This window comes from Carassius auratus, chromosome 9 (assembly GCF_003368295.1).
Source record: "Carassius auratus strain Wakin chromosome 9, ASM336829v1, whole genome shotgun sequence".
Lineage (NCBI taxonomy): Eukaryota > Metazoa > Chordata > Actinopteri > Cypriniformes > Cyprinidae > Carassius > Carassius auratus.
This window is the reverse complement of record NC_039251.1, coordinates 34,907,892-34,925,806: the sequence shown is the minus strand read 5'-3', so window position 1 is coordinate 34,925,806 and position 17,915 is coordinate 34,907,892. Positions and strand designations below refer to the sequence as shown.

Here is a 17,915-nt window from a genome sequence, read left to right as displayed (position 1 = left end):
CTATCCCTGTCAAATGTAGCCCAACACTTGGCTCATGCTTTACTTTAGGTTAATAATGCTATAATTAAAGGCAAGGCAAGGCAAGTTTATTTATATAGCACATTTCGTACACAATGGTAATTCAAAGTGCTTTACATAAAAGAATGTAAAATAATCATAAAGAAAAATAATAAAAAAAATAAAACAAGCAATTTTAAAACTTTTAAAATGATTAAAACATTTAAAAACAGTAATAAAATCAAATAAAATAAAACATTGAAAATATAGTGCAATCAGTTCAAGCTAAGGTTGTCTAATAAAGCAATAAGCCCCTCAAAGCTGTGTTTTCTGCGAACCTTTGACCAAAACTATGGACAAAGGCCCATTGTGACATCTTGATTAATCCCTCTGCTTTAACTAAATGTATCAGCTTAATTTATTTTAATAACACCTGTGCTTATCACGGCCACCTCTTTTTTAGATTGCTCACACATCAGACTTACTGACTAATGTTCTATGAAGAAGATGTCTCCTTCCTCCTCTGTCTTTATTTCTATTCTTATCTCTTTGGGCAGTTTTTGTGTCCAGTGTTGATGTTAAATAATAATGACCTCGTAACATTGTAAGGCAATATGTTATTCCATTTGTAAAAATATATTTAATTTACGCCACTACAGTTGCAGCTTGAAATTGCGCTGGCATTAAAAAAATATTTTGAAGGTAGTAAAAGGTATTAAATTCAATTTAAGAAGTTCTGTGGATGCCATGCTATGCTGCTTTAGAGACAAGGAAGAACAATGATTCAGGATTCTGTCTGAATACAAATTCTGTCTAACAATTCTACATTCTAGTACACAGTCCAACCCCCCTTTAAATAGTCCTCCTGATTGAAAACGTGTATCCGTAATCAGTTCCTAGGCAGGAGTAATGGGAAATGGAGTCTGGGATTGAGTGACAAAGGTACATAGGCACTCCAGCTAGAGATTGTGACACTCATTTAAAACAAACCACTATACTGTCTTATAGTACAATTTTCTAGAATCTAAATAACATAACAGCTCATTTATTTGGTGTTGGATATGTTTATGGAGCTGGGATGAGGATGCACCCTCTTTGTTCTCTAATCATAAAGCCAAGTTGGTCAAGTATTCTCATGTTGTCTACATTAGAATTTAAATTGTGCATTAGTTTTTCTATAACAATTCCCTGCATTTTCTGATAATTAGTATCTGCATTTGTGCTTAAAACTTATTGATTACATAACTGGACCTAAATTAATTAAAATAAGAGTTTACATAGATGGTCCCTGGTTTTGTAGTAAACAATGGTATAGTACTACTAAATTTAGTTTTTTTTTTTTTTTTTTTTCCTTTGTTTTTTTGCTCTTCAGTAGATTTTTAAGTTTTAAACATCTAAATACCTTCATACACTTTAGCACATAGTGATATTGTACATATTTCAAAGCCTGTTTATCCGTTGCTGGTAATAAATTGATAAAGTAATAAATCTGTGATTGTCCTTCATAAATAGACTCTAAATGATTTAAAGACCTCTGGACACAGCAGCAGTGGGTGAAACAATGAGAAATCACACAGATCCAAGCCAAACCATTCATGACTGAATCTTAAAACTGATGTTTTAGAACTAATTGTCTAGAGAAATAAGTATTCTCAGCGACAGTGATGTGTAGTGCAGCATCTTGTGAAAACTGTTAATGGACAAATAAATGCATTCATGACAGTTCAGTCTTTTCTAATCTCCAAATTGAAAATAAGGCGCCAAATTGTAATCTCCTCCTCATCAGAAAGGGATAAAGGGATCAAGTCTGTCTTTCTAACATAACCTTGTCACAGCAACACAGAACTCATCCTATAGTGGATCTTGTCATTATGAGGTGTTTTTATCATCACTGCCCTCCTCTTCTGCTTCATCTCCTTCATTTTGTGTTGCTGGGCTTCTAAAGACTGGGGCTCCTGCATCTGGCCATGTGAAATTATCATCTGCAGAAAGAAACACATGATCAAAACATCATACTCCCAATATCAGTGCTGACAGTAGTGGAATCTTAAATTCATGAATGAATTCATTAGAGGTGTGGAAATTCTAGATTCTCTAATGCATCGTGATTCTCATGATTCTAGTATAGATTCAGAACATTTCAGAACTGATTTTGAGCTTGTCTTGCACATGACACACTTCATTGCACAGAATAAGTGTACTGTGAGACACATGTGCATTGCTTGACAGTGTGCTTCCACTTGACGTTATTTCAGTCTTTTACTTCAGATATGCTTTAATTTCTGCCATTTGTAGTGCAGTGCGTATTCGAATGCACGACACTCACGTACTGACAGACTTTTACAGCTCTTTGTGTTTGTTTGCCCTGAAGCTCAATCGTGGCTGTATATAAATGCATTTGCATCTCCCAATACTTTTATGTTAGAAAATTGATGTAAACACAGTTACATCTGATATGTGGAAATAGATCTGTGCATTTGTTTATCATTTGTAATCCCCCCCCCCCATTACTATATATTTGCTTGTATGTATTGAAGCTATATTTAGTAGTTTAAATTATTACTTTATTATTATTATTATTATTATTATTATTATTAATTTGTTATTATTTTAAAAAAGTAGCCTGCTTACAAAATTGAATTAATTCATGATGCATCTTGGCATTGAATTGAATCAAATAGTTCACATGATAATTGTAATCGAATTGAATCGAGAAACCAGTGATGATTCATACCCCTACAATTCACATTACAGCTGTCAGTGAACACACACACAGACACTATGACTGGTTTGTTTACATGATGAGATGATTATAACAGTATTTGAAATGTTTGAGCTTGGTTGCAAGTTTTAGACAATAAGACTTTATCTTTATTTATCTTTATCTTTGTTTCCAAATGCAATGACTTCAGTTTTTTCCTTGTTTAACTGAAGAAAGTTCTGGCACATCCAACTATAATTTCATCAATGCATTGGCAGAGGGAGTCAATGGGGCTGTAGTCATTTGGAGATAAGGCTAGGTAAATCTGGGTATCATCAGCATAGCTGTGATAGGTAGTTTGGTTCTTTCTCATTATTTGACTTAGTGGAAGCATATACAGGTTAAACAAGAGCGGTGCAAGAATTGAGCCTTGTGGGACTCCGCATGTCATGGACGTCCACTTAGACTTATGCTCTCCTAGACTCACATAATAACCTCTCCCTTCTAAGTATGACCTGAACATTCAGAGGACCATCCCAAAAAGTCTGACCCAGTTTTCCAGTCTTTGGGCAGGTCTCAGGTGGGATAGTGTCCATGAGCAGTGCTTTTTGTGGCTGCATGGCATTATCAATGTCCTTACATTACATTTACATTTAACGATGCTTTTATCCAAAGCAACTTACAAATGACGACAATGGAAGCAATCAAAAACAACAAAAGAGCAATGATATATAAGTGCTATAACAAGTGTCAGTTAGCTTAAACGCGGTTTTAGTAGCAAGGTGTCACACACCACTGAAGCACAGGAGACAAGATGAGAATTCACAGAATTTTAATGAAGAGAGAATACTTGATTGGGGAAACACCGCAGAGATGAACGGATGTGAAAGCCCAGTATCCGAGAGACTTATAAACTTCCACTAAGCAAGTCCTGGTGTACTTCAGGGCAGAGGAGAATGGTTGGCAACTGACCAACGGCAGAAGATGACGTCGATGATGATGAGGACGAAGAGGATCTGAGAACTGGAGATCAAGAGTCGGGTAAGTCTTTCACATACGCGATAGACGAGACCAGACGATTAGGAGTCTGTGAGTGCGGGTTTATATGCACGTCTTGATTGGGCAGCGGCAGGTGCAATGACTTAATACTCAGGTGAGCAGGAACGGGAAGGTTGAGTTGTAGGGTCTGACGCTGGTTGGTTGGCTGGATCCGTGACACAAGGGATTTTAAATAATATAATAAATAAAAAGAAAACAGAATAGAAAAAGAATAGAACAAGCTAATGTTAGATAATTGTATAATAAATGAAAAAATATATATAATACAAAAATGTAGAAAGGTAGTTAGATTTTTTTGTTGTTGTTTTAAAATAAAATTAGAATACTGAGTGTTAATTTTAGAGGGTCAAATAAAGATGGAAGAGATGTGTTTTAAGCCGATTCTTGAAGATGGCCAAGGACTCAGCTGCTCGGATTGAGTTGAGCAGGTCATTCCACCAGAAGAGAACATATAATTTAAAAGTCCGTAAAAGTGACTTTGTGCTTCTTTGGGATGAACAATCAAGCAACATTCACTTTCAGAACGCAACCTTCTAGACTAATTTTTAAATAGACAAATTCTTTTATATTCCACGTTATAGAGTAAATTCAGTATTAATCGCTGGATCCCACAATTCCATCAGTTTTTTCTGCTTCACAGAAATCAATCCGCCTTAAATAAACAGTGTTTTATTGAGAAAAATACAGCTCTTATTAAAATGCATTCTTAAAGTGCCTGTACTAGTATTGTGATACCTTTTTAGTATCATTATATCATGCAACACTTCAATTCAGACACAAGACTTAAAAAAAAAAAAACAGAACTCAGTTCTGATACACAGTTTTGCGCACTTTGGATGAGAACCAAACAAGAACACAAATAGCAATGCGTGATATTCATGTCTCACCCATGCATGTGCGCTATCAACACCCGGGTGTTGACTGTGTCCTGACATTTTATCCTACCCATTAGATTTTCCTACCAGGGTATACTGCGCATGCACACATCAATATTATATTGTTTTTCTAATGCTGAACCACAATATTATATGTATCTGCATTACTGTAAGGGTACGTTTAAGGCTGGGGTAGGTGTAGACTTTAATAAAACACAATATAATAGGTAGAAAAAATTATTTATCGTTTGTTTCCTGTAGCTATATCCCTTCTAGCTACAAATGCAAATATAACACATAATTATTGTATTTGCATTACTGTAAGGGTTGGTTTAGGTTTGTTGTAGGTGTAGATGTTAATAAATCATAACTTTATAGGTAGAATTTTTCATTCTCGAATTTTAGTACCCATTGTTTTAATAGGAGGTAGCAAAATCTGACAGGGTTGCACAAATCGACAGAACAACAGCATAAATAACTGCTCATATTGCAGGATAAAGCACTCACATTGCACAAAGAGTGACTGGTTTGTCCAGGTTTGTTTCGTTCATTTTTTGCCCATCTATGATCGTTATACACTTTTTAACATGAGAAGCTCCTTTACAGATGTTTGTTACAGAAGAACGAGGAGATCTCAAATTCTCGCACATTAATATCCCTACGTGGTTATAACACGAGTCTTTGTACCCCTTACTGAAGAAACGTCATTGTTGTGGAAAGCAAGGTGGTAAACTAGTGAAATTAAAGTCTTACCTAATATCACTCCCGAGTTTGCAAAAATCGCAGGAGGCGACTTTTTATTTATCATCGAAACCTGACTGAACATTGGTGATATGAATGTTCTTGGGGATCTTGTTCAGAGTAATTGAACAGAGTAAATGTCCTAAATTCACCACGAATGACTGGAAGAGGAGGGGGCTTGGCCTGTTTTCAAAGACTCTTTTTCGTGTACCTATCTTAATATGGAAAGTATTTTCCAGCTTTGAACTTCAAACCTTTGAATAAAGATGTTAAATCCTATTTTCTATGCTGTTCTTTATCGGCCACCAGGACCAAATAAGGATTTAATTTCAGAGTTGTCGTCCTACAATGCAGTATCTAGATGTAGATTTTTTTTCACCTCATCTTGATGTGGAGGAATCAGTTCATGTTTTTAACTCTGTTTGTTCCAAAACAGTAGATCTTATCGCCCCTTTAAAGCAGGGAAATACACATCATAAATTAACCTGTGGTTTAATGAGCATATTCATTCATTAAGATGGAGTTGTAGAAGATCAGAACGAAAATTGAAAAAAGATAAATTACAAATTTCTCATGAGATTCGAGATTCTCTGTCCAAATTCCAAAACTTTGCAGATCTTATTGAGAAAAATTGTCATTTCTACGATAGATTCCATTATTTATCCTAGATTAGAGGTGGTAGGAGACCTGTCTGCAGATTTATGCAATTCCTTTTTTATTTTTTTAATAAATCGAAATCTGATGTACGTAATAACATTAGTCATTGTTCTTATGTCATTCAGCAATAAGTATCTGGTGTTACCTTTTCTGATTTTGAACCAATCTCTCTCTCAATCCTTGAGGATTTTATACTTTTATATTAATGATATTAGACTAAAGTCTCAAGATATTATTCCGACCCATTTATTAAAGCAAGTTTTAAATGCAGTTAGAGCTTTTATAGTGTCTATAATTAATAAAAGTTTGTTTTCTGGGATTGTGCCTGACTACTGTAAACATGCAGTGTTTCAACCCCTTTGTAAGAAATCAAATTTGGATAAAAGTGTGTTAGCTAATTTTAGACCAATCTCAAAACTTCCATTCTTTGCTAAAATCATGGAGAACAGTGTTATGAGATCTGTGAAGTGTTTCAATCAGGTTTTAAAAAAACATCACAGCACTGAGTCTTTATGATATTTTTCTTGCGACTGATAACGGATATTTTACTGTTACCTTTACTTTTAGATCTGACAGCAGCGTTTGATATGATTGACCATCAAATACTTTGACTTGTCTTGAAAAATCTGTGTGTATCTGTGGAAATGCCTTAAAATGGATAAAGTCATATTTTCAAAATAGGAGTTTTTCAGTCTGTATGGGAGAATATGTATCAGCAGTTGCCCCGCTGAAAGGAGCGATACGACTGGAGTTAACTTGGGAACGCTTAGCCCTTTTAGGAAAAATCAAGTAAAAAACTTGGGTGAGACCATTTTGAAGGCTCAGGAAACCTTTGCAGGTGTTTTGAGTTGATTATCTGATTGGCAGATTGTCACCATAATCTAATTTGTGGAGAGTGAATTGGTGGGTTTTGTTAAGTGTGATCCAAAATAATCACAATTAAAAAAAAACAAAGACTTAAACTGTTTAAGTCTGTGGGCACAGATTTCATTTAATACACAAGTTTTACAATTTGAGTTGAATTACTGAAATAAATGAACTTTTCCATGACATTCTAATTTATTGAGATGCACCTGACCATTAGTTTTATGAAGTTCAGTAGGTCGCACATGTAGAGTGCGTTCTTTCACTACATGAATTAATCAGTTTATTAAATTTATCACATTAAGATAGAGGGCAGAAAATTTATCTTTATTTAATTTCTTATGTTTTTTTTTCTCTCCAAAAGCAACCATGTTTACAAATGTGATACTGATTTTATACAATAGTTAAATAAACAACCGTTTAAATAATTTGGTTCAATCGCAATGACTCACTTATTAACCTACTGGTGGTTTTAATTTCACATTTAAGGTGTCTTTTCATTTTTTTTATAATTTCAAACATCAGTTTTCAATATTTCAGGTTTAAATATCAAATATTATTCATGCATTATAACAGTGTGTAAATGTATGTACATTCATGTTTGTGGAGTTTGACTACGAACTCTAGGGTTGTGGTTTTGAGTCTCGGGCCAGCAATACCACGACTGAGGAGCCCTTGAGCAAGGCATCGAACCCCCAACTGCTCCCCGGGTGCCGCAGCATAAATGATGAACACTGCTCCGGGTGTGTGTTCACAGTGTGTGTGTGTGTGTTCACTGCTCTGTGTGTGTGCACTTTGGATGGGTTAAATGCAGAGCACGAGTTCTGAGTATGGGTCACCATACTTGGCTGAATGTCACTTCACTTATCACATGACACTTCTAATGCAGCTTCTGTGTTTCCTCTGCATTTCAAAGATCAATTCGGCTGATACTGATTTAATTTGCTTGGCAACAACCCAAATGCAAGAATCTGACTCAAAAGATTGTGCAAACTTTTAGAAAATGACTTAAAGGTAAAAAATGCCAATAAAACTTGATGTAAACATTAATTTCTTATTACTGCTGTGAACTGACCACACAGAATATGAACAGCTGTCCATGGTAGTCCTGAAGATATCAGTACAATATCACACTCGGCAATATATCATCTAATTATCGTTATCGAAAAAATCCCAGAATATTTTGGAGATATCTTTTTTATCAATATCGCACACCCCTAATTTATGTTATTTAATTCAGGGGTCTCCAACTCATCGCTCGCGAGCTACCAGTAGATGGTAATGGAGGCAGAATTCGATCGGCTCCTCCCCGTCTTTCAGCGAGATCTTCTTCAATCCGCAGACCGCGACGGGGCAGAGCGAGAACCAAGGATAAAGCAGTTTTTGATGTATTGCTAAAAAATGCAAAAAGTGTTACAACATTACAACTGTCCATGGTCTCCCCTATATATATATATATATATATATATATATATATATATATATATATATATATATATATATATATATATATATATATATATATATATTGCTAAAATCATATAGACTAAAAAGACCAGTATTCCACTGTATTGCATAGATAGGTATAAGATGTAACTGAATAAGCCAAATACAAGTCTTCATGATCTCTCTCTCACACACACACACACACACAACTTATACACCTGTTTACTGTACATACACAACATTTTACTGTTTGCATTTCTAGTACAAACCTCTTTCCTTAGCTCAAGTATGCAAACCTCTTTGCCACATGCACTGGAAAATGTATTACACTAAAAGTTACATTTTCAAATGAAAATGGCAACATGGTCGTGTTAAAATTATGCATTCATATGTTCTTCATTTTCACTGAAGGAAACACCTGTGAGAACACAGCGAAAAATGTAGTACATGTCAATAGATAACATGTTATGAATATTTTTTGTTAGTTTAAAAACTGGCCGGTTTTCTTTCACTGTTTAGGCAAATAAAAGTGCATAGTAGTGCTGCTAATTTTATTTGTTGGCTTTTTTCATAAAATTGGTAAAATTATTTCAGTGTGTATAACAATACTTTTTTTTTTATATATTTCCAGCACATTTAAGGCATGTATAGCAGTTTGGATTGATACATTATTTAAGAGATTTAAGTACTGTATAACATTGGTAGCTCTTATCTTATAGTAGCTCACGAATGAAATAAGTTTGGAAACCCCTGATTTAATTGATATAATAATTTGTTGATAATAATTGTTTAAATTCATATATTAAGTTCTACTTTTGACTTTAAAGGCTGAAAAGTTTATCATATTATATTATCATATCATTTTATATTTATCATATTATGGTACTTTATGGTACTTTATATGGTACTGTAGACACCCTGCTCATATGGTATTAATTTGACATGTTGAGGTCTTAAAAAGGTCTTAAAAAGCCTTAAATTTGTGATTTAAAATCCTGCAGAAACCCTGTATATAAGTCTGTTCTTTTTACTCTTTACTTTGCCAATGTGTTCTGTTACTTATTCTTTATTCACACCTTTTCCTTTTTCTTTAATGATGATTCTGATTTTCTTTAATGATGAGATTTGTCGTGTTGTCCTTTTTGTTTATTTAGTTAATTTTGTTTTTGGACAGTTACTCTGATCTCTGGCTCTTCTTCCTGTTCTGCCTGCTTACCTGGACTGAACATGGTTATTGACCATTGCCTCTTCCTGACTATGATGTCCTCTCCTTTGTGAAGAGACCCCTGTCTTGTAGCTTTCCCAGACTTTACTGCTCTGCTATGCTATTTCCTGGTCCTTGACAGAATACTGATGTCCTCTCATTGTCCTGCTGATCCGGGACTTGGCGGCTCATCTCCAGTTTATCTTCTATAAATAAAGTTTTGTTGGAGCATCCAACTGCATTCGGCTGCATTTTTTAAATAACACACAGGCCAGTAACCTGTAATAGAACATCAGGGAGTGATGTTGGGCTGGCAGTCAGAAGAACTTTCTCATCCTCATTTCTCATGCTTTGCATTAAGGCAAGAGATCAGTTGCTGATTATGCCATTGAATTTAAGATTCTTGTGGCCACTAGTGAGTGGAACCAAGCAGCACTCACCATCTTGCCAGACCCTACTAGACAATTTGTGTTGTAGGTCGATGAATCAGATGTGGGTGTTTGAGCAGTTCTTTCCCAGAAACAGAAGGTGGAGCAGACACAAGCCATTCATCAGGGTTGTCAGCGAAGACCAGGACAACTAGAGCCCAGATACAGATCCCCTGTAAAGACCTTGTCTCAGAGGAGCACCAGGACAAGACCACAGGAAACAGATGATTCTTCTGCACAATCTGACTTTGCTGCAGCCTGGAATTGAACTACTGGTTTCGTCTGGTCAGAGGAGAACTGGCCCCAACTGAGCCTGGTTTCTCCCAAGGTTTTTTTCTCCATTCTGTCACCGATGGAGTTTCGGTTCCTTGCTGCTGTCGCCTCTGGCTTGCTTAGTTGGGGTCACTTCAATTCAAACAATATTGTTGACTTGCTTGTTTGCTCAGACACTATTTAAACTGAACAGAGCTGGATCTTGAGATCACTGAATCCAATGATGAACTGCCTTTACTAAAAATATTTTGTTTACTCCTGTCCTTTTTCATTATTGACACACTATTTTCCTAATTAATGTTGTACAGTTGCTTTGGGGGTTCGATTCCCCGGGAACACATGATAGGTAAAAATTTATAGCTCTTTTTATTTCTTTATTTATTTTTTAAATGGGGGAAAAAATGTTTGATAAGGTTTTACCTGTAAAGTTTAATTGCATAATGTGGGAGCAGTGATATAGGTATAGGGAAATGTTAATCTCCACTGATAATTTTATTAGAGTTTGTTTGTTGCTGTTTCAGATCTTTAAAGCAACTGGGTTGGGGTATGAATGTTCAGTGTTTTCCCTTTTTTTCTCTCTTTCTTTCTTCCTTTCTTTTCCTTTTTGTTTTCGGTAAGCGTCTCCCCTCGAACGCAGATGAGCCAATGGCAGTTGAGTATCAAATGCACCAAATCTCCAAAGCTCACATCTTTTTATGACAAAAACATTTGTTTTCTGGTTGTCATATTCCCTTTAAACTACAATTGTCATCTGCTCAAGCAGAACGTTAATATCATCTTGTGCTTTAGCAAGGTATCTCTGGCTAAAACTAGCTAATGTTAAAGTGAGTCTCTTCATATTAAACTGGTTAATAGAATCATACCCTGCTATACATGAACAGTGTTGATCCGGGATGTTTTTATCTGTGATCATGATGAACATAACATGAGTCTTCTCCCGCTTGCATTGTGATCTGTAAAACCTTGTTTCCAAATTAATACCCACAATATTTATTTTAAAATCTTTTAAATATCTCTCCGTGGCATATTTATGTCTCCCTTGAATAGTGGTCCTTCTGTGTCCAAAATTTATCAAAAAGATATAGGGACAAGGTTTTCACACTGATAGCTGTCATTGTAAAGTCATTGTTTGTCCGAGTTCGCATTAGTAACTAAGGGGGCGGGGTAGGCCAGAGTTGGTAGGCCAACTCTATCACTCTTCATTTTCTAGTAAGGCTTGTGGAGCTGATATCATTGTGCACAAGTCAGTACCCTTTTCTGTATCTAAAGTCATATCGGACCCCAATGGTCTTTTTATTATTGTTACAGGGAAATTCTGTGGCACTACACTCATCCTGGCTAATTTTTGGGAATTGGGACTTCTGCTCTCTCGGACAAATAAGGATTTCTCTCACTCTGCTGCTCTGTGTTTCACGGAAACTTGGCTGAATGACACCATACCGGACAGCGCGCTCCATCTGGCGGACTTTCAGCTGTTCAGAGCAGACCGCGACGCGGAATCAACGGGGAAATCGCGCGGCGGCGGGACATGCTTTTACATCAATGAACGGTGGTGTACAGATGTAACTGTGTTAAAGAAGACGTGCTGCTCAAATCTCGAAACACTCTTAATTAACTGCAAGCCCTTCTATTCGCCGCGGGAGTTTCACTCCTTCATTCTGGTCAGTGTTTACATCCCTACGCAAGCGCATGTGAGCTCAGCTTTACAGAAACTCGCTGATCAGATCACAGACACAGAACAACATCACCCGGACTCTGTTTTAATCATTCTTGGGGACTTTAATAAAGCCAATCTCTCTCGTGAACTGCCAAAATACAGACAGCATGTTACATGTCCCACAAGAGACAGTAATGTATTGGATCACTGTTACACCACAATAAAGGATGATATCACTCTGTTCCACGAGCAGCTTTGGGACTTTCTGATCACTGTCTGGTTCATCTTATACCAACCTACAAGCAGAAACTTAAATCAGCTAAACCTGTATCAAGGACTGTAAAAAGATGGACTAATGAAGCAGAGCAGGATTTACAATCTTGTTTTGACCTCACTGACTGGAGTGTTTTTGAAGCTGCTGCCACCGGTCTGGATGAACTCACAGAGACCGTAACCTCATATATCAGTTTCTGTGAGGATATGTGTATTCCTTCAAAGACTCAACTAATTTACAACAATGACAAACCGTGGTTCACTGCAAAACTCAGACAGCTCCGTCAGGCCAAAGAAGATGCTTACGTGAAGGGGGACAATGTCTTGTATAAACAGGCTAAATACACACTGGAAAAGGAGATCAAAGTGGCAATGAGGAATTATTCTGAAAAAATAAGGACTCAGTTCACTTTCAACGACTCTGCATCAGTGTGGAAAAGTCTAAAGAAGATCACCAATTACAAGACACCACCCCCCAGCACTGTAGAGAATCAACGACTGGCAGACGATCTGAACGAGTTTTACTGCAGGTTTGAAAGAACATCCATCACCTGCCCTGAACGCCTCCCCACACAACCATTCACACCATTCACAACTCCTGCAACCAGCCCTGAATGCCTCTCCAAACTACCGTTCACACCATTAACAGCTCCTGCAACCCATCCTGAACACCTCTCCAATCAAGCGCTCTCACCATTCACACCTCCTGCATCCCCCCTTTCCCCCACACTTGCAATTCAGATCAGCGAGGATGCGGTGCGCCAGGTCTTCCGGAAGCAGAAAAGAAAAAAAGCACCAGGCCCAGATTGTGTTACACCAGCCTGTCTGAAATCCTGTGCTGACCAGCTGGCCCCCATCTTCACACAGATCTTCAACAGATCGCTGGAGCTGTGCGAAGTCCCTTCATGCCTCAAACGTTCCACCATCATCCCCATCCCTAAGAAACCCAAAATTACAGGACTAAATGACTACAGGCCTGTGGCTCTAACGTCTGTAGTCATGAAGTCATTTGAGAAACTGGTGCTGGGCCACCTGAAGGACATCACTGGGCCCTTGCTGGATCCTCTTCAGTTTGCCTACAGAGCAAACAGGTCTGTGGACGATGCAGTAAACATTGGACTGCATTATGTTCTGCAACACCTAGACAGACCGGGGACTTATGTGAGGACCCTGTTTGTGGACTTCAGCTCGGCCTTCAACACGATCATCTCAAACCTCCTCCTGCCCAAACTAAATCAGCTCTCCGTGCCCACCTCCATCTGTCAGTGGATCAACAGCTTCCTGACAGACAGGCAGCAGCTAGTGAGGTTGGGAAAATACACATCCAGCACCCGTCCAATCAGCACTGGAGCTCCCCAGGGCTGCGTTCTCTCACCACTGCTCTTCTCCCTGTACACTAATGATTGCACGTCTAAGGACCCCTCTGTCAAGCTCCTGAAGTTTGCAGATGACACCACACTCATCGGCCTCATCCAGGACGGTGACGAGTCTGCTTACAGACAGGAGGTTAAAGAGCTGGCTGTCTGGTGCACTCTCAACAACCTGGAGCTTAACACGCTCAAAACAGTGGAGATGATCATGGACTTCAGGAGAAATCCCCCTGCTCTCCCCCCACTCACCATCATGAACAGCACTGTGACTGCAGTGGAGTCATTCAGGTTCCTGGGAACCACCATCTCTCAGGACCTGAAGTGGGACATTCATATTGACTCCATTGTGAAAAAGGCCCAGCAAAGGTTGTACTTCCTTCGCCAGCTGAGGAAGTTTAACCTGCCACAGGAGCTGCTAAAACAGTTCTACTCCACCATCATCGAATCCATCCTCTGCACTTCAGTAACTGTCTGATTCAGCTCAGCTTCTAAATCTGACCTCAGAAGACTACAGAGGGTGGTCCAGACTGCTGAGCGAATCATCGGTACAACCCTCCCATCTATTCAAGAACTGTACTTATCCAGAGTGAGCAGAAGGGCTGTTAAAATCACTCTGGACCCCTCACATCCAGCACACTCCCTCTTTGAACTGTTCTCATCTGGTCGACGCTACAGAGCACTGAGCACTAGAACGACCAGACACAGGACCAGTTTCTTCCCTCAGGCAATCCATCTTATGAACAGCTGATAATAACTGTGGAACACACAACACTATTTATATTTATATACACATACACTTATTTATCAAACACACATACTTAGCGTACACTTACATTTTTTGCACATAATATACATGAACATACATAAATGCCATTGTAATATACCTGCCAAACATTGTCGTTAGTATATTATCGTTCCTTACCCACCTATTTGTATTTTTTTGTTTTTTTATTCCTTATTGTGTTTTTTGTTCTGTCGCTGTTATGTTGCACTGCGGAGCTTCTGCCACGAAAACAAATTCCTCGTATGTGTGAACATACCTGGCAATAAAGCTCATTCTAATGCTCTATTCACCAGATATAAACTCTTCTCGAACTCTTCATTTACAGTGATATCGTTGACTTGATAGTAAATGTTTTCACAGATACTATTTAAACTGAACTGAGATAAATTACATCACTCAGTTCAGTGATGAACTGCCTTTAACTGTCATTCTGCATTATTGACACACTGTTTTCCTAATGAATGTTGTTCAGTTGCTTTGACGCAATCTTTTTTTTGGTTTAAAGCGCTATATAAATAAAGGTGATTTGACTTGACTCAACTTATTCTTGTGGTGACTTAAATTGTTGTCTTGATCCAATGCCTGATCGCTCTTCTAATAAGTAGTGATGTCCGATTCGTGAACGAATCGTTCAATTTAACCGGTTCTTCTTAGAGTATTCTTACACTGAAAAAAATGTTGTGTTGAATTTACTTAATTTTATAACGTCAAGGGGTTGCACAAAATAAATGTATCTAAATCCAGATATATTTTTTAAGTTGAGTGAACTTATATTTTATAAGTTGAGTTTACTTAAATTTTATAAATTTGTTGTACTTATATTTTATACATTGAGTTTATTAATCTCTTTCAGTAGTTTCAGATTAATTATATTCATAATTTTAGCTAAATTATTTTGAGTAGAATTTACTCAAATTAATTGTGCAACCAGATCAATTTAATCGTTTAATTTCTACATATTAAAATAAATTTTAATCCAATATTTTTTTTTTTTATCCATTGTATCTTTCATTAATATTCAGACAAATGAAGCAAACCCAATATTTTTAACTCTAACTTTATTTTGCTAAGAGATTGTTGCTCTCCCAAACAAGAGTGCCTGTAATGTAACTCATTATTCACCATTTCTCAGAGACCTCAATACATGGTACACCACACACAATGACGGTAACAATCAGTGAATAGTGTTTGAGTATAAATGGGTCATTTTGAGTAGAAAATTAACTTCAGGCGTCACAAAAATGTCACTAAAAGTAACATCAAAAGCAACCATAAAACTGTGTAAATACAATTTAAAAACTGTGAAAAATTTAACATTTTTAATTATTCATGCCCCAGTGCATGGTGGGAAATACACTGAAAAAAAATGATTCATTGAATTTACTAAAAAAATTTAATTAAATATAGCTAAAATAAATTGATTGCAACCACTTATCATAATTTTTTTTAGTAAATTCAATGAATCATACCATCATAATCATAATTCGTTTAAAACCAACTAATAATTATTAATTAAAATCAAAAACTAAATTTAAATGGATTAAACTAGCAAAATTGAATTACGCTTTATTTAATTGGGGCCATAATCATTTTTTTCAGTGTAGACTAAAGTTATGTTTACTGACTTTATATATTTGAATGTTTGATAGACTTGACGCCATTACATCATCGCCATTGACGTCATTAAGTCGATTGTAAAAGAACCGGTGAACCGTTTTTTTCAATCGAACTGTCCGATTGAACTGGTTTGCGGTAAAGAATCGAACTTCCCATCACTACTCATAAGCCCCTCTCTCCAGTCAAGTCATCCAAAGCCATTCAACTGTTAATCGAGCAGTATGCACTCTTGGATGTATGCCACTTTTTCAATCCTAGCAATATTCAATTTTCTTTATTTTCTCCCATGCATGATACTTTTTCATGTATTGATCACTTTCTTATTGACAACTAATTGCTTCCTTTTGTTAGTTCCTGTTTCTACAATCCTATAGTTATTTTAGGTCATTCTACTGTACTAATGGATATTTCATTTCCTGGTAGATTTTTATTGCAATCCCCATGGTGCTTTAACTCATCATTACTTTCCGATTCTGATTTCATTACAACCATTGAGAGAACCACCTACACACAGAGAAGGCATTTGTTCAGGTGGTGTGGCCTTATTTGTTTTATTCATCAATAAGTTTTGGTTTTATCAGTAAATTTATCTCATGGATTAAAGTTCTTTATGCCTCTCCCTTGGCCCGTGTCCACACAAACAATGATTATTCTGATTATTTTCCTTTTGGACTTGGTATGTGGCAGGGCTGCCCGCACAAACTCTGGGCACAAACTGTCTTTGTATGCTGACGATGTTTACTTTTTGTTTCTGATCCAGACAGATCCATACCTCTTGTGTCAGACTTGAAGAAATTTGGGCAGGTTTCAGGGTAAAAACTGAATCTTCATAAGAGTGAACTCTTGCCTATAAACTGCAGCTGCAGCCTGTCCTCTTTCAAAATGGGCATTCAAGAGATCATTAGACAATTTTAATTATTTAGGCATCTTTGTTACCAGGAACTACTTTGACTTGTTTAATTATAATTGTTCTCCTCTACTGGATCAATTTGCTGAAGATTTTCATTGATGGTCTGTGTTGCCTCTTTCTCTTGCAGGTAAGATAAATTATATTAATCTTTTTCAGTGTATCCCAGTTTTTATTCCAAAGCATTTCTTTAAATCTCTGGATAGTTATATTTCTTGTTGGGTGGATTAGCACCACATAACTACTTATTACTGGACTGCAAATGTTCAGAATATTTTATTCTGGTGTTGCTCTAATGATAAACCTCCACCATGGCTTAGGATTGAGGTGGCTATCCTAAGCATTCGTTAGATGGTAAGCTTGTCAATAGCATTTCCATTCATGCCTATTGCTGTTTTCTTTTTTTTTCTTTTCTCCTCTTCTCTCTCTCACTGAATTTTTTTACAAGTTCATCAAACAACTATGGTAAGAATCATTTATCAATCATGATGAGTAATGGCTTCTTCTCCTACTATAGTTATTTGAACCGCTCGCCACATGTATAGTTTAACTTTCTATATAATTCTCTATCTATAATAAATGCAGGGAGATAAGCTGACAGAGAGGGTTTCAGAATTAGAGACATGCATCCGGACAGTAAAAATGTGAGGGCTCTAGATACGGCTTTGGATGCGTCTAGCTCAGGGATTCCTGTACACTGTTAGGTTCTGTAACCAGCATCATCACATCGGGGCAACTGGGTGAAAGTGAGGAAGAATAGTCGTGGGTCAAAATGCCGGTCTTCTGTTCCGATCAAAACATTAAACAGGTTCTCCCCACTCAGTGATGCACCCACTGAGAAACCTGATGAAAGTGCTCTAGTTATTGGTGATTCTATTGTACGGAACGTGAATATAGAGACACCAGCCACCATAGTCAAATGTTTATCGGGAGCCAGAGCGCCTGACATCTTGGCAAATTTAAAAGTGCTGGCTAATGGTAAATGTAAATACAGTAAGATTGGTATTCATGCCGGCGCTAATGATGTTCGACTTCGCCAGTCGAAGATCACTAAAAATAACT

At 37.1% G+C, this 17,915-nt stretch overlaps 1 protein-coding gene across 2 annotated transcripts in view; it reads right to left on the bottom strand.

The window, feature by feature from the left end:
• Positions 1 to 234: 234 nt before the first annotated feature.
• The window catches only part of LOC113109138 (E3 SUMO-protein ligase RanBP2-like), a 145,084-nt gene continuing 127,403 nt past the window's right edge, over positions 235 to 17,915 (bottom strand). For both annotated transcript variants that reach the window (XM_026272712.1, XM_026272713.1), the window contains one exon: positions 235 to 1,979. In XM_026272712.1, the coding sequence (XP_026128497.1) occupies positions 1,867 to 1,979 (113 nt within the window). In that variant the 3' untranslated portion in view covers positions 235 to 1,866. The remainder of the gene's footprint in view (positions 1,980 to 17,915) is intronic.